Source organism: Neofelis nebulosa, chromosome 15, assembly GCF_028018385.1.
Source record: "Neofelis nebulosa isolate mNeoNeb1 chromosome 15, mNeoNeb1.pri, whole genome shotgun sequence".
NCBI classification, from domain to species: Eukaryota; Metazoa; Chordata; class Mammalia; order Carnivora; family Felidae; genus Neofelis; species Neofelis nebulosa.
The window spans coordinates 29,674,979-29,697,307 of record NC_080796.1 but is presented as its reverse complement, the minus strand read 5'-3'; the positions used below and the strand labels follow the sequence as shown (position 1 = coordinate 29,697,307).

At 35.0% G+C, this 22,329-nt stretch overlaps 1 protein-coding gene across 4 annotated transcripts in view; it reads right to left on the bottom strand.

Annotated features, from left to right (window-relative positions):
• TRMT1L (tRNA methyltransferase 1 like) overlaps window positions 1–22,329 on the bottom strand; it is a 41,016-nt gene that overhangs the window by 16,358 nt on the left and 2,329 nt on the right. For 2 of the 4 annotated variants that reach the window (XM_058700613.1, XM_058700615.1), the window contains exons 2-10: window positions 19,701–19,811; window positions 18,301–18,414; window positions 14,911–14,975; window positions 12,813–12,942; window positions 10,897–11,020; window positions 10,343–10,422; window positions 6,649–6,898; window positions 6,021–6,233; window positions 4,154–4,344 (exon numbers count right to left, since the gene is read on the bottom strand). In XM_058700613.1, the coding sequence (XP_058556596.1) occupies window positions 4,154–4,344; window positions 6,021–6,233; window positions 6,649–6,898; window positions 10,343–10,422; window positions 10,897–11,020; window positions 12,813–12,942; window positions 14,911–14,975; window positions 18,301–18,414; window positions 19,701–19,811 (1,278 nt within the window). The remainder of the gene's footprint in view (window positions 1–4,153; window positions 4,345–6,020; window positions 6,234–6,648; window positions 6,899–10,342; window positions 10,423–10,896; window positions 11,021–12,812; window positions 12,943–14,910; window positions 14,976–18,300; window positions 18,415–19,700; window positions 19,812–22,329) is intronic. The other 2 variants (XM_058700616.1, XM_058700617.1) reach the window with 2 other exon arrangements.

Here is a 22,329-nt window from a genome sequence, read left to right as displayed (position 1 = left end):
GCCTGCTTTGGATTCTGTGTCTTCCTCTCTCTCTATCCCTGCCCGCTCATGCTCTCTCTCTCTCTCTCTCTCAAAAATAAAGAAACATTTAAAAAAATTAAAAATAAAAAGACAGTATAGAAGTTTGTCAAAAAATTAAGAATAGAACTATCCTACAATCACTCTATGATCTAGGAATTGCAGCACTGGGTACTTACCCAAAGAATATGAAAACGCTAATTCAAAAAGATATATGCATCCTTATGTTTACTGTAGAATTATTTACAACAACCAAACTATGGAAGCAGCCCAAGTGTCCACTGATAGATAAGTGGGTAAAGAAGATATGGTGTACACACCCACACACAAATGGAGTATTATCCAGCCATTAAAAAGAATAAAGTCTCACTATTTCCAACATATATGGGTTTACAGAGTACAATACTAAGTGAAATAAGCCAGAGAAAGACAAATATCACATGATTTCACTCATATGTGGAATTTGAGAAACAACAAACAAAGGGGGGAAAAATGAGAAATCAAAAAAACAGATTCTTAGCTATAGAGAAAAGATGGTTTACCGGAGGGAAAGTGGGTTGAGGAGGATGTGTGAAATAGGTGAAGATTAGGAGTGCACTTGTCTTAGTGAGCACTTAGTAATGTATGGAACTGATAAATCATGCTATTGTACACCTGAAACTAATATAGTACTGTGTGTTAACTACACCAGAATTAAAATTAAAAATAATTTCCCAGAACTAAAGAACTCAAGTTCCTTAAAGGGCTCACGGATTATCCAGGCACAATAAATTTAAAAAGATGAATACACATATTACAAAATTATTTTAGAATACTGGGTAAACAAAGGATGTTTTAAGAGCATTCACAGAGAAAAACACACAAAGGACTAGATATAAGAACAATAGCAGACTTCTCAATATTGGAGGCTAGAAGACAATGAATACAATAATACCTTACGCATTCTGAAGAAAAACGATTTATGACCTACAATTCTATACTTGGCCACATGATTCTTCTCAGGAAGCTACAAAGTGTTCATTCAAAATGAGAAAATAAACAAGGATAGTGGAAAAATATACAAGAGCCAAGATATAGGAGACTCATCAGAAGGAGAAAGCCAAAGAACATCTCCAAGACGCTGGTTAAAAGGAAGCCCCAGGACGACACCTTTCAGCGGACTTGCAAAACAAAGCACCCAGAGGAGAGTGGGAGCACTGTCTCCAGGGAGGTGACACTGGGACTGAAGATAGCCTGATGCACCTACCCACACAGGAAGAAGCTGTGAAACTGTAGCAAAGGGTTTAGGAATGGATTATGAAAAGTGCACATACACAAAAAAAGGAACAAAAACAGCTAAGGATTAATTCCAGAGTTATCCAAGAGTTGCATTTACAAAAGGGAACATTATTACAGCATATTAACTGGTTCATCTGTGTTGGAAAAGACTTCTAAGATAGAAAATGACCTTGTCTCCTGGTTTTCATACCCTTGTGTAGTTCCCCTTAAGTGTGAGATCACTACATCTAGAGCTCATTTCTAATTACTAAAATATGGCAAAAATGATGGATATTATTAGACTAGGTTACAAAATATCATGACTTCTGTCTTGCTTTTTCTCACGCTCTCTCTGGTTCTTGCTGGATCATTCTGATGAAGCAAGCTGCCATGAGAAACTAGATAAAGAGGAATGTATGATTAGGAACTGGGGAAGTCACTGAGCAGCAAGCAAGGTGCTGAGGTCTTCAGTCTAACAACTTACAAGGATCTGAATCCAGGGAGTAACTATGTGAATAAGCTTGTAGGCAGATCCTAACCCAGTCAGGCTTTGATTGCAGCCTTGGCAAACACCTTAATTGCAGCCTGGAGACCCTGAGCTAGTGGACCCAGCTAAGCCATGCCCAGATTCTTAACTCAGAGAAACTATGAGACAATAAATGTTGTTTTAAGCCACTAAATGTTGGACTAATTTGTTACATAGCAACAGATAACTAATACAACTTGTAAACAATAGTTTTATATTTATAAAAATATAAACACTGAATACTGATTTAGCCACACTGGAGAAGGGAGGTACACGCATGTGACTAGGTTGGTTTAAGAAGCTGAATATTCTTCCATGGAAAGAAGTTATAGGTACTATAAACATGCCATTTAGAAATAGGGATGTAAACATTAGAAGAAATAGCTCTGATATTTTAGCTGGTAACTTTAGGGAGTATGGCAGGGGTCATTATTTTATTAAGACTTATGAAACTAGTTGACTTTTGAAACAATGTATTACAAGTTGATAAAATTATAGAAAATTCTGAGCGAACTGACTTCTTTGAAAGACTCATTTACACTCTGCAAGGTCTATATGATTGCAAGCAAATTCAAAAATAAATCCAATTTCTTTACAGTAAATAATTAGGTCAAAAATCCTTTAAAATGTTTGATTAAAAAAACAACAACTACTGTAGATAAAAGTTCAAAAGCATAAGCAAAGGACAGCTACTAAAAATTTAAAAAAACAAGAATATAACCACAGAAACCAAGAAAATTAAAAGGAACCAATGAATACCACTTGGCTCAACTCTATGTAAATAATTTCGAAAAGCTAAAGCTAAAACTGTTCCCAACCACTGAAAAACAGGGCAAAGTTCCAAATTCCTTTTAAACAGACTCCAAAGCCCAACCAAAATTACTACTAAAAAGGAAAACTATATACCATCTCATTTATGAATATTAAAACAAAATTTTAAAAATTAGCAAATTGGGAGCCCTGGGTGGCTCAGTCGGTTAAGCATCCAACTCTTGATCTCAGCTCAGGTTATGATCTCACAGTTCGTGAGTTCTAGCCCTACATGGGGCTCTGCACTGACAGCATGGAGCCTCTTGGTACTCTCTCTCTCCCTCCCCTGCTCTCTCTCACCCTCTCACTCAAAATAAATTCAAAAACTTTAAAAAAATTAGCAAATAGAATCCATCTTTTTTTTTCTGTTTATATATTAGCTTTTGAGAGAGAGTGTGAGCAGAGGAGGGGCAGCGAGAGAGGGAGACAGCAAACCTACAGCAGGTCCCATGCTGTCAGTGCAGAGCCCAACACTTAACCGACTGAGCCACCCAAGTGCCCTGCAAACAGAATCCATCTTAAGAAAATACTTCCTGGCAGAGTAGTTTATTTTAGAAAGTCAGAATTGTTCAATATTGGGAAATTTTATTATGATTACTCAAATCAGTAGACCTAAGGAGAAATACCACACAATCATCTCCACAGATGCTGACATACATGACAAAATTCAACATCTTGCTAAAATACAGTAAAACTGGAAATGAAGGATATTTTCTTGACATGATAAATGATAGGTATCTCATGCTTGAATCAGAAAGCACCACAGAGAACTAAAGGAACAATGACGGATGCCTTCCATTCTCACTATCAATTAACACTGAAGCAAAAGTACTTGTGCAAATGAAAAGCATACTAAGTTATTAGGAACCTTGAAAACCACAATGATATCTATCCTCTTCAATGCAATCAAAATAACACTAAAAAATAGATGCCAACAGAAGTGATAAAATGAGAAAAAATATTTGCAACTCGTATCACTGGGGTTACACTCTAGTATCTAAAGAGTTCTTAAAAAATGTGAAGACTCTAACAGAAAATAATGGGCAACTGTTTCTATGTCCCAGAAAAGTAAAATAGAAACAGCATAAGCCTCATCTTTTTCTTTGATCCCCATGCCTGGCATATAGTAGAGTCTCAGTAAATGTTTACTGAATGAATTTTATAACTGATGGTTTTTGTATTCAGCCAGAAACATGATAATTATTCTTATAAAATTAATGATTTGAAACACCCAGACAAAGAGGTAATCTGACTTATGTTCCTAAAATTAGTGACAGTGGAATCTAAGTTATTTCTAGATGTTTCAACAGAGGGCAGGGCTAGAGAGCATAAATTGAATACAGCATGAGTAAATAACTTTAATAAACTCACACGCATGTCTTGTCTGTTGATGAAAGGAAATCCAGTATAGGAAATAAAGTTAGCACTGTAATCTTTAAAATCAAAGGACAACAACATGTATAATTAGGGATGTGATAAAGACTTATTCATTGGAGGCTTGTATATAAACACGATATACAGTCAAGAGAAGCTTGAATTTACCTTCTACCATATTACCATCCTTCTGAAAAATTCTCTCTTCACACCACTGACAATGGATCAGGTACTGAATCTTCTTGGCTGTTTCATCTGCAGAAGTAGGCCCCCTCAAAACTCGCACAACAACCAACACAAAATGTTCTAAAGCCACTGCAAACAGTACTTCAATGCCTTTGTTACATCGGGCTGCAGCTCTGCAAAAAATTTTTAAGTTATTTTGGGGGCTCATCATGTTTCCTTGGCATTTTTATATTGACAATATTAATTGGACAGTAAACTATGGATGGATTATGGGAAAATACGGAAAATTCAATTCTTAGTGGCAGTGTTTTTAAAAGATCATTAGTATAACCTTTACACAAATTGAAACACAGGAAATAAAGGATGCTTGACAGAATCTTTAGTGACTAGACATTTTCCATTATGGAATTAAGTCAATAAGACTAGTCAGTAAGACTAGATTCTCAGGGTGCCTGGGTGGCTCAGTTGGTTAAGCGTCTGACTTCAGCTCAGGTCATGATCTCACCATTTGTGAGTTTGAGTCCCACACTGGGCTCTGTGCCCCTCTTTCTGCCCCTCCCCTTTCTGCCCCTGTCCCCCTCTTTCTGCCCTCCCCTGCACATGCTCTCCCAAAAATAAACATCAAAAAAAAAAAAAAAGACTACCTTCTGTGATTTTCAGTGTCAATTTGTTTCTTGTCATCACCACCACCCTTTCTTTTTATCTATTTTTTTTTCTATAAAAGCTTCTTCTAAACAATGATTGAGTACTACCTGCAGGATAGTATACCAGATGCTGAATGTTAAGTGAAAAATGAATAGGCAAAGTTTCTGACACTGTTAATTTTATAGACTTTTGGGTTAAATTCTAACTGATACATCATTTATGTAGTTTTCCCTTTGCAATTATATGTACTAAACTTATTTCATATGTATTAATTTCAACTTGTTGATGTTACATCATAAACATTTTTAAGCACATATACTAGGTCCTTGGTAGGTATACAAACTGAATATCAGCGTTTTCAGCTAATTAGGAATAACTCCAAAGGTCTATGAAGTTTAATAATCTGTATTATGCTAAGGTAGGAATTTCAATCTAACTGCTGTGAAAGCTAGTGTTGAGGCTAGTGAACAAGCTGGCTGATCATGCATTAGCTATGTTCTCAGTGTCAATTTATATTATATTGTTATATTCTTCTTCTAGCATAATTTTTTGAATCAAACTGGTGCTCAAAGAAATCTTCCTTGCTTTCTTTAGAAATCCTGATGAAAAAAGAACTTTGTTTTGTGGGTGAGATCACTTTGCAGAATCAAGTATATAAGCCATCATTTCTAAAATTTATTTATGTTTATTATTATTATTATTACTTTAGTAATCTCTACACCCAATGTGGGGCTTGAATCCATGACCTCAAGATCACGAGTTACATGCTTTGTCAAATGAGCCAGCCAGGCGCCCATATAAGCCATCGTTTTATTCAAACTATGTAAAGAGATGAAATGGACATATAACAGTGATTTTTTTCTAAATCTAAAAACAACCTTTGCTTTTTCTTTTCACGGTGGTATCCCCACCTACCCTACGTTGTTAAAATAACTGATTTGAAGTAACTTTCATTCTTATCTCTTCTTTATTACTACTTACTTTAATAAAATTTTTAATTGGAGAGTAAACTATTCTAGACACAAAAGTTTTTAAATCAAATTGTAACAGATACGACATAAGATTACCAAACAAATCAAGATCACAGACATGAATAGAGAATTTGTACCCTGTGAATTTTTTGAAAAATGCAACTGGCACTTTTTGTAATAGTAGCTCTATCACACAGCCAAACATACTAGGCACATTGCTGTCAGTCTGGTACCTTGCCACTGCAGCTACAACAATTCTGGCTGCTAGTTCCTTGTAATACTCAGTTCGGACAATATTACAGCCATAGTGACGCCGGGCAACATGTTGTGCCTTGGCATATAAAGAACTGATATCTGTAGAAGTCACAGACACTATGCCAAGGTTTCTTATATTTCTGAATGCAGAATCTAGATAGTTCACCGATGTTCCAAAAGGGTCTAGGTGTCTAAAATCAGAAAGAATACAGACATATTTAAAATCATACTAGTAATCAAAATGGTACCATTGTCATTATGTCTAATGATAAAATTCCATGGATTCAAAAGTATTTTACAAATCTATCTTAAACATATAATTCTGTTTTTAAATTATGTAAGAAAATGACCATATGATATGTCAGACATATAAAAATCAATCAGTTTTAGAGAAAAATTGTCATGCTTGGGAATTTTATTTCAAATGCTAGAAAATGTTCCTACTGCTTTCCTTAGGCCAATGGTAAAAAACTGTATTAATTCAAATAAACAACAACCATCTTAATTTTTAACCCCTCCAACACCCGCCCCCCACCCCCACCCCCCCCCCCCCCCCCCGCAATCCAGGCCAGTTTAGAAAGTGACACAGCAAAGTTTTTCACTTACATGAAATCAAAGGATCTCAAATGCATTAGTACATTGGCATCCATTTTGGTCACCTTAATGTTACCAAGATTTTCTTCTCCTTCTTCAAGAATATCATCACTCTCTTCCTTTTCCTTACTGTCTACCACCACTTTCAACTTGTTTAAATGGCAATTTTCCTGAATCAGTGTCACAGAGTTCTCATTCAAGTCATTAATTGTAACCTTAACTGCATTTCCGAGATGTTTTGCCCATTGTAATCCCATTATCCCTTAGGAAAAATTTGAAGGAAAATGAAAAAAAAATTTTTTTTTAACATTTATTCATTTTTGAGAGAGAGAGACAGAGTGTGAGTGGGGGAGGGGCAGAGAGAAAGGGACACACAGAATCCAAAGCAGGCTCCAGGCTCTGAGCTATTAGCACAGAACCCAACACGGGGCTCGAACCCACAAACCATGAGATCATGACCTGAGTTGAAGTCAGATGCTTAACTGAATGAGCCACCCAGGCGCCCCAGAAAATGAATTTTTTAAATTAATTAAAGAATAAAAACAGTATATAATAATAAAGTATATACTCTTTTATAAAAACAAAAACACATGTTTCAAAATCTTAGTATTTTCATACATAACTTTTTCTACTTACTCACTACAAAGCCTCTGAAGAAAAGTGACCACACACAAAAAATGTGTTGAGCAGATTTCCCTTAATAATTCTTCCAAAACTTTTCTATAATCCAGATTCAAATAAAATTTTTGTTTGTTCTTTATTCTGGGGAATAGGTTTTCTTTTTTAAAATTTCTTATAATGCTTTTTTCAAACTAAATCTTACAGAGAAAGCCAACATACAATGTGAGTAAGAGTGGAGTTACTCTGCTTGGTGGGTGGGAAGTTGGAACTCCCCCCACTGCTAAAGTTTACCTAATGCACCAAAATATGAAAACAACTTTACTGGACCAATGTTTCCAAAACTGCACAATAGCATCACTGTGAATTGAAGAGAACAACTTTGTATATGTAAGCAAAGATCAAGAATTCAGACCAAGAAAGCCTCTTCTCATAGGCTCTCTATACCTACTGGATTAGAGTCAGAGGGGACATTCATTACAAAGGAGATGGTGACACGGGCCCAGCCACTGTGGATTAGAAAACCCCCATGTACTAAAAGTATAGACCAGCTTTTCCATACATGTGCCTCATAAATGTAAATATTTAACATCTACTATGCACTATGGTCTTTACAAAAATTTTCATATTCTCATAACAAGCTTGTGAAATAAGTTCTGATATTCACATTTTAGAGATGGGGAAGCATGCAGACTAACTGCTATGAACGGATATAAATTTACAAAGGAACATTAAAAGAAAGGACTGAAAAGATCTTCCCCAAACATTAGCTTTAATGATTTCAGGTGAAAAAAAGAGTAGTTCATTTCAGCATTATTTACAATAGCCAAGACATGGAAACAACCTGTGTCCATTGATGGATAAAGAAAATGTGATATACACACACACATATACACCCACAATAAAATACTATTTGGCCATAAAAAAGAAGGAAATCCTGTCTTTTGTGACACCATGGATGAACTGTGGGGGCGCTATGTTAAGTGAAAGAGAGAAAAACAAACATTGTATGATTTCACTTATATGTGGAATCTAAAAATACCAAACTCATAGAAACAGAGATCAGATTTGTGGTTGCCAGAGTTGGGGGCAGAGGGTGGAAGAACTGGGTGAAAGTGGTCAAGAGTCCAAAGAAGACACACAAATGGCTAAGAGACACATCAAAACATGCTCAACATCACTAATCATGAGTAAAAGGCAAATAAAAATGAAATATCACCTTTACACCTGTAAGAATGGCTAGAATCAAAAAAATCAAGATAAGTGTTGGTGAGGGTACAGAGAAAAAGAAACCCTCATGCACTGTGGGTGGAAATGTAAATTGCTGCAGTCACTGTGGGAAACAGTATGGAAATTCTTCAAAAAAAATAACAGAATCACCACATGAGCCAGTAATTCCACTACTGACTATTTACCCAAAGAAAATGTAAACACATTCAAAAAAATATATGCATGCATCCCTATGTTTACTGTGGCATTTTTTATAATAGTTAAGATATAAAAGCAACCCAAGTATCCACTGATAGAATAAAAATGGGGTATATATACAATGGAATACCTTTCAACCATAAAAAAGAATGAAATATTGCCATCTGCAACAACACAGATGGACTTAGAGAGTATAATGCTAAGTGAAACAGACAGGCAAAGATAAATACCAAGATTTCACTCATACGTGGAATTTAAGAAACAAAACAAACAAAGGGAAAAAAAGAGACAAACAGAACAACAGACTCTTAAATACAGAGAACAAATTGGTAGTCACCAGAAGGGAGCTGGGTAAGGGGATGAGTGAAATAGCTAAAATGTTAAAAAAAAAAAAAAAAAAAAGAAAAGAAAAGAAAGGAAAAAAAAAGAAAAGAAAAATAAAAAAGTAAAGGGTTGTGTACAAGGGAAAATGCTGAAAACTGAATTTGGAAAAGTAGGTTGGGATCAGATTATGCAAGATATTAAATTGCTTTTAACCACTACTTTTCCCTGTGAAGAGGAACTTGAAAAGGAGAGCTAACTCACGCTTTCATCCTTTTATTACAAACTTCCCAAGAATATACTCCTCTAACCTTTAAAAAGAAAGACTTGGATTAGGTACAGGTGGCTTCTTAGAAATTTTCTACTCTTCCATGATCTTTTCTTTACTGTTAAGTTCTTTTAGGAAAATGTTCTCAGTCTTTAAAATTTCACCTTACCCCACTGCCTAATGACTAGGCAATTTATCACATCACAAAAAAAGAGAGACAACCAAACATCAAATACTTCCTAATTGCAGTAAACAAGTATTCTTGGAAAAAAAAAATCCTATTTGAATCTGATCAAACCTGAAGACTCAACTACCAATATACAGAAATACTGGAGATAACTACCAATATACAGGAATACTGGAGATAACTACCAATATACAGAAATACTAGAGATAAAGAAACAGGTTTTATGAGCTATGAAGATACCATCAACAAAAATCTAGACTCTGGAAAAGACAATAGACATATAGACAAGCTGTATGTTGACAAATAATCATCACACACGCAGAAAAAATGATGGAAATGAATACAGAGCAAAAAGACACTTAGATATCTCAAACAATGAAAATGCATAGTCTTCATCTGAATTCCTACTTGATTTTTTAAGAAACTGTGAGAGCCTAGCTCTAGCTATGTTTAGCATAGCTAAACATTTGATGATATCAATGTGTGATAATGGTATCAACGTTTTGTTTTTGTAAAGTCCTTATCTTTTAGAGATCCAACTGAAAATATTTACAGATAAAATGACATATTTGTAATCTGTTTCAAAGTAATAGGGATGAAGGATGGTGGAGGAGGTATAAGGGTAAGTGCATGAGATACATATACACGAACAAGCATTAAGTTGATAATTTTTGAAGTGAGTGACAGATACACAGGGATTCATTTATTAAATTCTACTTTTGTATACATTTGAAATTTTTGCACAATAAAAATATTTACCTTGGGTCTTTACTTTTTATGTAAAAATATTCTGCTAGATACAATATCCATATAAATTTTCCAAGAAAAGATACTGCATAAATCTGGTAATTAAAGTGGGATCCAAAAAAAGCTTCATTACTTACCAGTGGCTCCAAAGGCATCTAGACATTCCAAAGGTTTTCGTTCCTTGGCCAAAGCAGCCAATGTACAAAATATTAGCTGTCTAGAAAAAAGTATAATAATCTGAAATAATCTTATTGCATCATGGCTTCATCACTCTAGATTTTATTTAAGAATAGTAAGAATTAGGGTTCCTATTTACTATACAAACTATTTTGAAAGAAGACGTAGTAACATATTCTTTACCTAGTAGTACAAGAACTAAACATGTGTGAAATTAAACTATCAATCTAACTGGGCTCTATAAACAAGCATTCACCATGAATAATGGTTTCATAAATAAAACTTGCCCACTAAAGCACCAGCCTGTTCATTAATTATATAAAGGCAGGCCTATTTTACTGAGAAAGAAATTAGTTTGGTAGGAAAAAAAGAAAACAATCATTCTGAAAAATACTAAAACAGATGATTTTCATTCTGTACCCAGTTTTAAATTTCAATATATTAGAACATAAAAAGAAGGTCACATTTGTAATCATTTGAAACATCCCATAACCCTTTTTTCAATTCATCTTACCGATTTAGTTTCATTTTGGGATTAAAATAGGAATCTGTTTTTTGAGGTATAGAATAGTTAGGACAAACTTGTACATCTGTGTCTGCCTCTTTCAAAATTTCATTAGGTGGTTTAGCAGCAGAAGCTAAGATGAAAAACAAAGATTTCCAGTGAAATACAAAATAATTCTAAGTATCTAAAACAATATACGTTAAAAGAAATAACTTTCCTTTATAATACTTTGTTAATGTAATCAACCGGGCAGATATCAAAGAAGAAAAACCCTAAACTGATCTATCTGTTCAGTACTGTCTGTAGGAAAGAGTAGCATTCAATTAAGTATTTGGGCAATTAAAGTTTAAGTTAAAATCTTATCTGCCTAGAACATAATACATCTATATTATGAAACCTAGTTAAGAACAATTAACCTAACATAAAACCATTATAAAAATTCTAAAATACCTTTATTATTCATCAAACTACTATGCTGCATTTACATAGGTTGGCTGTTAAACATATCTTACTGTGGTATAACTGTTATAAAATTAGTATCTCTGTATGGTTTCATTCCATTAGCTATCATGGATGACTAAGAATCACTATACTTCCTGAGCATGCTAGATTTCAGAACTTTTTTTTTTAATGTTTATTTATTTTTGAGAGAGAGATACACACAGAGCACAAGCAGGGGAGGGACAGAGAGAGGGGAAGACACAGAATGGGAAACAGGCTCCAGGCTCTTAGCTGTCAGCACAGAGCCCGATGTGGGGCTCAAACCCGTGAGATCGTGACCTGAGCCAAAGTCGGATGCTTAACTAACTGAGCCACCCAGGTGCCCCTTCAGAACACTTTCTTATGATTATAATTTTAAATCACAAATTACATTCAAATGGGTATAAAGTAACAGAAAAAAAAGAAAAAGATTCTACATTTAGTATACATTAGAATCATTTAGCTATAAACCCAAATGAAATACCGATATATTTGTGTGTTTTATTTTAAATATTTAAGAAATGAGACATACATATCATGTGTGGGGAAAAATAACTGAGATTCTTTATGTTTGGATTTCTTGATAATATTATGATCAGAATGTTAACTACATGGCAACTATATCTCTTTCCTTCTTTTTTTTTTTTTTTTTTTTTTAGAGACAGAGAAAGTACTAGCAGTGGAGAGCAGCAGAGTGCAGAGGAAGAGAGAGAGAGACAATCTTAAGCAGGCTACATACTCAGCAAAGAGACCAACCCTGGGCTTGATCCTGCAACCCCGGGATCATGACCTGAGCCAAAGTCAAGAGACAGATGCTCAACTGACTGAGCAACCCAGCCGCCCCCACATTTCTTTTTTTACAGTGCCAAATCATCGTAACCTTTCCTAGTGTTGCATTATATATTCTACGCCTACCTAAGTGGCATGTGACATGTTTCACACGATCAGCCTTTCTCAAACCAGATTCTATTAGAAAATTAAGCTCTACAGAAAATTATTTTTTTCAATTCTTAAAAGGTACATAGTACCATTTTAGATGTGTAGGAGAGAAGTTAATTCATTACATACAATGGATGCCGTAGGGCATGATGTCTTAATTAATCTTAATTTTGAGAAGGGCTGCCTCAGTAATAATAACCTATTAATAACCTGATAGCACTTCAGGATAATAAATGATCTTTATATCACTCTATTTCCTTTTTCCAGTGTTTTTCAACAGTAAGTACAACATAGTTATCTATAATCTTTCATTAAGATACCTATATTTACTTTGGCATCAATCAGTTAAATGTTATGAGGAGCCTTACAGAAAGAAAAGAAACCTGAAGTCATGGATTAGTAGTCAATTAAATGGTGAAGTCACTATATTTTATCTACTTGATGTCTGAAAATAATAACTGGACCATTATTTAAGAATTTACCTATTAATATATTGCTCAACTTACCAGCAATATACCTGGATTTCGTCTCTCCTTTATTCACATGTCGCCTAACATGTCCCAGCATATCGGTCCTTCTGGTGATTGTTGCTGAACAAATGATACAATGATAATGGGCGCCCATTTTACTGGATATCTATCAAACAGAGTATTTAATTTAAATATACAGGTAAATTACTAAAACAATGAAACAGAAGTTTATTTATTTTTTTTTTTTTTTTTAATTTTTTTTTTTCAACATTTTTTATTTATTTTTGGGACAGAGAGAGACAGAGCATGAACGGGGGAGGGGCAGAGAGAGAGGAAGACACAGAATCGGAAACAGGCTCCAGGCTCCGAGCCATCGGCCCAGAGCCTGACGCGGGGCTCGAACTCACGGACCGCGAGATCGTGACCTGGCTGAAGTCGGACGCTTAACCGACTGCGCCACCCAGGCGCCCCAACAGAAGTTTATTTAAGATTGCAAATTTAAGTATGTTAGCATATCTTGGGTTTAATGGTAGAGAAGAGAGTATTAATATTGCCATGGGACTTTGAAGGGATCTTTATTTCCTCATCTATATTTACATATGATTTTTACTTACTTTATAATAGACCACTCATTTAATTTGTTTTGTTCATTCATTCTAATCAGCAAATAACTGTACCCTATTTTCTATAAGTAGCACTTACAAATGGTATAACATTAGCAGCGCTGTGCTGGTAGATGTTTAACAATTGTTCTCCAGGAAAATAAAGCCCTGACTTACAGTGTTTGCTGCTTTCTGTGGCATATATACTCTATCATGGCCAATTTCAAACTATAATTGTTGCAGATTTCAAGCTACTCATATGCTGTCACTAAATGTGAATTTGGGAAGAGATAGATAATATCATACTAGAAAACATGGCTACCAGGTGGATAATACAAAAATGTAGTAAAATAATTAGGAAGTGATGAGATTTGAAGACTATTACCTTTGTAATATATTCACCTTAAGGTTTATACAATTTAATTTTTAATAATGGCCATATTTAACAATCAGCTTTCAATATTTCTAGAAATTTCAGTTAGTTTCAGCACATCACAAAATGTTAGAGACATAATAAGTCTTGGGGCACTTGGCTGGCTCAGTTGGTAGAATGTGCGACTCTTAATCTCAGGATTGTGAGTTCGAGCCCCACATTGGGTATAGAGATTACTTAAATATTAAAAAAAGACTTTTTTTTAAAAGTCTATTTGTCCAAGTAAAAAATTCTCACTTGAAAATTTCTTTAAAATTTAGTTGAGAATAAAAAGACTACTCCACTGGGTTTTTCCTAGTTTTGATGACTTTTACTCTTAGATCTTCTAAGATCTTAGATCCTATTTACTTGGAATCAAACAGCAAGTTGAGAACACTGCACAGAGTTCCTTATGGTACTGTGGTTATCATATTCAAAATGTCCTGGATAAGGCCGATGGGCCAAGCATTGTCCTAATTACTATGTAAGAAATTTTTGGGTTTTTTCTCCCCAGCACTTTACTCTTTTTAGTGACATGAAAAAAAATTAATAACGAGGCCTCATTAAGCTAGTATTCACTCAAGATAGCAGCACTAAAAAATATTATGTAATTTGTATTCCCCAAAATTCACATCTGTGCTAAAAATGAACACATGTACTTTTTAAAGAATTATTAAGATTTCAGAAAGATTCTTGATACTGTCCTTTGACAAATTAAAAGTATAGAGAAGATAAATATGAATTGACACACACTAAGATACTTACTAAGTCACAGAAATTGAAGGCTTTTATTCCAGAATCAAAATTTATTACAAAAGAAAAAATTTACTTTTTATTTAAATTCTCCATTCCAAAATTAGTAAATAGGTCAATTTCCCTTTTGAACATAAGAAAACAGTTTCTCTGACTAAAATTTAAAATTATAAAATGAAAAGTTCAATACAGCAACTCTTTTTTTCATATAGTTCGTATTTTTCCTGCTAGGATAATCTGAAAGCACTCAGATACAAAATCTTAAAGTAAACCTCATTGCCAAATATGCCCATAGCCTTAGAGCAAGTAAAAATTGTGCTTTCTTTAAAGAGGGCAAAATTTAAAAATAAATCTAACATCTGATTACCTGTTCTCCAATAATGTTTGGTTTCACTGGTCGACAAGGTAAGTGACAGATGCACATCCTGTAACCTAAAGTGAAGAATTGCTGGTTGTCATATCACTGTTCACTAAATAGTCCATTATCATTAAAAATTATTAGCAAATTTTATAAGAATAACTGGAATTCTTCTTGTATTTATAATATCGTAATTTATTTGAATGAGACTGTTAGTTTTAGATATTTGTTACATAAGATATAGCATAAAAGCAAATATATGAGATCCAGGTTTGAATTCTGGTTCTGCCAAGACCGTGCATTGTCTTGGTTAGTTAGCTTCTTTGGGACTCAATTTTCTCATCTATTCTGTCATGTTGACTTTTCTTAGGCTTCATCTTCTTTGCCTCATGCTACATTTGCCATTACATAGCCTCTTCTTCCATTGATGATACGGCACTTAGTTCTCTCCCACCCTTAATCTTCTTCACAGCTCCTCTTCCCTCTGTTATACTCTAAAACGTAGACTTTCTGTAGGCTTGCTCTGCTACATGACTGTTTTCCCTCGTTTCCTTGGTAATTTTAATGCCTTTTATGACTGCAACTATCTCCACTGGGGGAAGGAATTCCAAATTCTAGCTGTAGTTACTAACTCCTTACTGAAGGCCAGATCTCTATTTCTAACTGCTTATTGAGGATGTATGCCTGGGTTATCAGGTCAGCATTTCAAAATCTACTGTCATGGACTATAAATATATCATTTCCCCTTGAACCAGGTCTCTTTTCCACTTTTTAAATGAATGATAATGCCTTCCAGTTTCTCCTAACTTTAAGTGATCTCCAACTCCTTTCTTCTCATTCCTTATATCTAATTGTTTCTCTTACTTGTACATACGGAGGTATTTCAGGACTCAGCAACTTCTTTTTTTCCACTGATATGTACTCCTATGGTTATCCCATCCAGTCATATAGCTTTAAATACTATTTGTAGTCTGACAATTCCCAAACTTGTATCTCTAGCCCAGACCTTTCCCCCAAACCTGAGATTCATATCTGGACAAGCTACTGACATCTCCAGTAGATGCATCTAAACCTTTGCATGCCTAAATCTGAGGTCTTGGCCTTCTTCCCCAGTATCTGGTCCTAATGATGAGGGAGGATGGGGAGAGCTGAGGGCAAAGTGAGGCTAAAAGCACCTCCCCCCACCCCCCCCCCCCACACCTGTATGATATTCCTTGGACACTCCTGGCTACCCAAAAAACAAATGGTCAAACTGATTAAGTCTCCACCAGTTTACTAGAAAAAGGCAATCCCATCAATAAACCAGAGTATAAGAACTCTCTACAGTCTTAATGTCTTGCTGGAGGGAAAAACAACTTTAGCTTAACTACAGCTAGGCCTCCGATAAGCCTTTAGCATGTGAAAGTCTCTTTGGAAATTCCCCCTTGATTCTATCTCCCCCACCCCCTCCGTAAACTAGTTACCCCCCACACTTACAGTACAGCTCTTCCTGCCCACATGTCCTGTCCTCATGCTTTAATAAAATCACCTTTTTATACCAAAGACGTCTTCAAGAATTCTTTCTTGGCCATCGGCTCTGGACCACCAGAGCCGGCTCTGGACCACCGCCATTCTTGGCTTTTTTCTCCCTCACATCTCACTTCTATCCCTTTGAGAGGTCTTGATGCTTCTACCTTAAACATATTTGTCAACTACTTTGAGACCTGCTTGCTAGGACAAAAACTATGACACTCACCATCTACCAGATCACCATGTGAAAAAACCCAACTTAATGTACTTAAGAGAGTAAAGAAATACCATGAGCCATTTACCAGAATAACTTGAAGGAGGAAGACTAAACCTAATGGTTAAACAATGGCTTAAATAAAGAATACAAAAGAGACCTTTTTAATTAAAATGAGACATTTCTCTTTTTTGATAAAAAGTCAACATGATTTACTACACATTCTTATGTATAATTAAACATAAAAGACAGGATGGCTTCTGAATTAAGTCTCTAATTCCTTCTTCCCTCAGGAACCAGTGAGAACCTTGTACCAGTACCACTAAGAAAATAGTTCTGGCTTCTTTTCTGGGTGTCTCATACTGGCTATTTCATCCGGTTTGGTTCAAACTCCAGATAACCACACTTAATAACACCTGTACTCACAAAATCATATTCAAATGTAAATATACATACGCTTAAGACTGATATTTAGGGCTTTGGGGGGGGGTATTTTTGGTTTTTATCCAAATGTAGTATCATAAAATCTTCCATATATATTGTATTCAATTGCAGTTTATCATGGAAATCCTTCCAAGTAAGCTAGTACTCATCTAACACATACTCTTTACGATGCCTGCATAATATGTCATGGCACTTATGTACCATAATGTATTCAACCATTCCTTTTATTTTAGTTTCAAGTTTTTGTCACTAAGTACAAGCTGCAATAAATATTCTTGTATATCTATTCTTGCCTATTGATTCTTTTACTCCCAAAGGAGGGAGTGCCTGGGAGATATATACATTTTAAATTTTAAAAATGTTGCCAGATCTCTTTCCAAAAATGGTATAATTCACATAATTCACTTCAAAATCTAATAATAATTCATTATATCTAGGAAATCTTTTAACTTGATAAAACCTCAATTTTTAAAAATGTTTATTTATTTTACAGAACAAGGGGGGGGTGCAGAGAGAGAGAGAATCCCAAGCAGACTCCGCACTGTCAGTGCAGAGCCTGATGTGGGGCTCAAATCAACGAACTGTGAGATCATGACCTGAGCCAAAACCAGAGCCAGACACTTAACCAACTGAGCCACCCAGGCACCCCTAAGATCTCATTTTTTTGTCCTTCAACTTTATTCTTTATATGAGCCCTCTTGTTAAATTTAGTCCCCCAAATTATGTCATTTTTGTCATTATCACAATTGGTATCTTTTTCCTAATTTCCATTTATCTATAGTAGAGAAAGGCAATGATTTCAAATATTTATCTTATATCCCACTACTATTCTACATACTCTAACTCTAGTTTTTTCAAGCATTCAGCAGAAAAAAGATATTGTCTCCTCTTTTCCAATACTTACATATTTTATTTCGTTTTACAATCATTATACCTTCAAAAGAATGTGTCAAATGGTAGTCGTTCAACAAGTTATGGGGACCCCCCCAGGGCCAAGCAAAGTACCCAGTGTAGAACAGATGCTTAATAAATGTTTGCTAAACTACACTTGCAACATACATCTTGTTGCCAGAGAGCTACATGGCCTTTTATTAATAGACACGTTAAAAGAGGGTCATTAAATCCCTCAGAAATTTTAAATGGAAAATATTTGATTATGTTCACAATAAAATTCCAAAACTGGTACTGAATCTTGAATTTCATTTATGTTTAGCAAGCATAAAACTACTAACCTTCAAATTCAACCGAGACTTTCCAGTGTAAATTTTGAAGGTGACGACGAAGCTTATGGCTATTACAAGCTCTGAATTTTTCCTTAGGGCACAATGGACAAGACTGTTTGTTTCCTGGCCAAAAAAAAACAAAAAACAAACAAAACAAAACAAAACAAAACAAAACAGAAAACCAATAAAGCACAGAATATACTAGTTACTAATACGTTGACTTAGCTACAAAAGAAGTCATAGGGGACTCCCTCCACACAACACACACACACTTCTTAGATAATGTCTATGTTAACGTTAGGGAGAAGTCATCTCTGCCTCACCAGGTAGTTAACAATAACTGTATTAGCACATGGTCAGTGATTGATTTTTTACCCTAAAACTCTCCTGTCTGTGGCTGATATCCTTGTTGCCCTCGGGAACAGAGAGAATGAGAAAGTGATGAACTACATGATATCCCTCCAGCCAAAATGCCTGCCAGGGAGAGAATCAGGGGCAGCACTTGTCACACTCCCAGAGAGGTAGCAGCTGGGCAGGAAGCATAAGCACCTGCTGTGGCATTCTACTCTGGGCAGCAACAAAAACAGTTAACAGGTGGAGTCAGAAAAGCAGGAGGAGTGGAAGGAGTACATGGGATCCAAAATAACTGCCATTCTGGGACAGGGAGCATAGTTAGAACCTGCTGTATCCTATTTGAGAATTTGTTAAAGTCTTCCTTCTTTATTAATGAAAAGATATGGATCATAAAAAATACAAGTCTTATTTAATTAGAGATGTAACAGATCTCAAATATAAACTTTGATAGGGACAAAAAAACTAAAATCTCAAATTCAGGTTTAAAGCAATAAAAATATACAGAAATCATCAGCAACTTATTTTTTAAATCCATATAGCACACTGCAGGTATAGGCAAAATTAATTTTTCCATATGTTCTGCCTACTTCAAAAACCCATGAAGTGATACTGAGGACAGAATTCAAGCACTAAGGATGGCGAAGCAGAAAGAGAGGAGCTTGAGGCAGTGACAGCAATGAGGAACTCTTGCACCAGCCCTAAAAATTCCCCACCGTGGGACTTCTTTTACATGACATAATATAAGCCTTTCTATTATGTAAGGCACGGTTTCTTGGGATTTCCGTTACTCATAGCCAAATGCGATTCCTAACTTATAGAATGGACAGCACTTATATATCATGAAATTATAATTTCCTCGAGGAGCAATGAACAACTTATTCCTGTAACACCTGTGCATGTAGAAGGCTACCAATTTCCTGAATGAAAACATTTTATTTATTACTGCTCTAGTTCAATGGCAATAAACAAGTCTATTTTCAGCAATTTTTCATGAGTTGAAAGATGAAACACTGTTAGAAATTAAGGGAGACAAACCCCTCCAAATATGGAAGTACCTGCATCAAGATTATCTGAGTTCAACGAACTGGCAGAGTCAAAATCCCCTTCAGTTACGAAAGCTAATTTCTCTAGATCAGCAAGCTGCCTTTGAATTGAGATGTGTCTCTCTGAAAGGAAATTTTAAGAGTTAGAAGATTATGTTTTAACAATCTGAATTCCAGTTATTTGATCACGTCAACAGACTCCGACACTTGTATTTCCTGTAGCATGGCGTCCTGGTGCCTAGATGGGGAATACTGCTGCAACTCAGCTTATGGACAAGCGTGCCTCAGATTGCAAAAAGTTGGGTAAAAAAATGCCACTGTGTAACTTCACACCTTTAAACTTTAATTATTCAATATAATTCCACAAAAAATGTTTTTACTCTGAACAAAATGAAGAAACATAAGCCATCTCCCCTATCTTTATAAAGAAATTTCAACCAGGTGGAAGTGATATTAATATGTTAACCAACTATAACACAAGGCAGAATGAAATGAATACTGAGGTAAAGGTACCATGATGTGGGCATACATAGGAAGGGGGAATTAATTCCAATGACTGCCTCTGGGAATGTCTTCACTGAAGAAGTGGCATTTGACTGAGATGTAAGGTATGAATAGAATTTCAATAAGCAGAGATTTGGTGGCTGCCCTTATAAACTGAAGTAACCTCATCGACAAAGGCACAGGATGTGGAAAAAAAGAAAAAAAATACAGCCACCTCTATCCCGCCCCTGGCTGGAATGTAGTATGTTTGGAGAATGGGGTTGGTAGGAGAACAAGCAGTCAAAAATGTATAAAGATGATGGAAGACATAAATTCTATGAAAGCTAGGCTGGACTTTCATCTTCAGGTAATTGTGAAGTCTGCATGATTTTGAGGAAGTGAATGATATGATCTGAATGCATTTAAGGAGGTTATCTCTGGCTGTAGAACCTAAGACAGTAACTGAAGTGAGAAATTAGCAATGGAAAGGTACAGAATAGATGGTTAAAAAAAAAAAAAAACCAGAGAACTTTGGATTTGAGAAATAACTGTGAATGAAAAGTAAGTTCAAGAATGATTCTAAAAAGATTTCAAGTTTATATAGTTGAAAATAATGGTACCATTAACCAATGAAGGAAGAGGAAAATATTTTGGGTAGAAAAGGAAAGGAGAAAAGGGAATTTAGTTTTTGACATAGTGTGTTTGAGGTAATACCAGTATTCATATTCAAGTTTAGTTTATGCAGTTGAACTGTTTTTGGAGCTCAAGAGGGATATAAATCATAAATATGTGTAAGGTGAAACTAGGAGCTTAAGAAAGCCGAAGGAAAAAAACATTGTGAAAAAAGAGAAGAAAAAGGGCAAAGTCCAGCCCCAGTAACACATTTTTAGGTTTCTCAAACATTATACATTCTTCAAATGTCATACTTGTAAACTTTGGAATATATGAATAAATCTTACCCAAGATTATTACCCAAAGATGCATTACCCAAAGCTGCTGTGAACCCTCTGCTGATTAGTATAAATAGATGCAATTTGGAAATGAGGTATGGAGAGATGCAGGTAACATAAGAGACACTAAGGAAAAACAATCAGGCGGGTAGATTCAAAAAGAATAAATGATAAGGAGAATCAAGATAAGATAGAAGCCAAGAGAAAAGAGAATGTAAAAGACAAATGTTCAACACTAAGTATCACAAATAGTTGCATAGATCAATAAAAGACCACTGGATTTAGTATTAGCAGGTCTCCAGTGACCTTTACAAAAAAGGTTCAGTGAGGTGTTCTGGAATACAATGGGATTAGAAAAAAAACACAAAATATAGAAAATCATATAGATTATTTCTTTCAAAAAAGGTGGCAGTATAAAAAAAGGAGATAGATGGGACTGTAGTTTGCTTTTTCTTTTTTTTTTTTTTTTAAGGATAGAGACACTTGAATATACATATCTCCAAGGAAAGTAATATTTACTAAGTGGGAGCTTGAAAATACAAATACAAGACTAGGAGATGAAAATTGACAGGAAAAATCCCTAACTAGACAGAAAACAGCAAACCGTAGGACTCGCTAGTAGTCATTATACAATTAGGTTATACAATTTAGAACCTTAAGCCTTTTAAATTCTGTTTTTGTCATTGCTACCTTCCTGCCTATTCCTCTCCAAGCTTCACTCCCACTTCTTTTTTTTTTTTTTTTTTTAACTCTTCAGTATAATTTGTGCCCTTATTTGTCTCCTCCACAAATAATCAGTAAGAAGGCAGGGGCTATGCCTTACTCAGTTTTGTAATGGCTACGTGCCTAATACAATATCTTGCACACAGCAGGCACTACAGTTTGTTAAATATTTTTTTAAAAATCATTAGTCAATTTTAGATGCAGTAGCATACTAAAGTCGGTAATTTTGGAATTCAATTCAGCACCATCAGATATTCCTACTCAGATTTATTAAAAGACAAATTTTTACTTCATTTTTAAAAGAGAAAAAGAGCAACATATGTTAGTGGTTAACTTATTACACTAGGTACTGTTCAAGTGACTTTATGAAGAGAAAATTTCTATAAATAGGCAAAATTTTTTTCCCATTTGAGCAAAATCTTTTGTTAGAGGAGACAGTAAGATTCAGTCAATGAATCCATGTGTATAAACCAATCCATTTCATT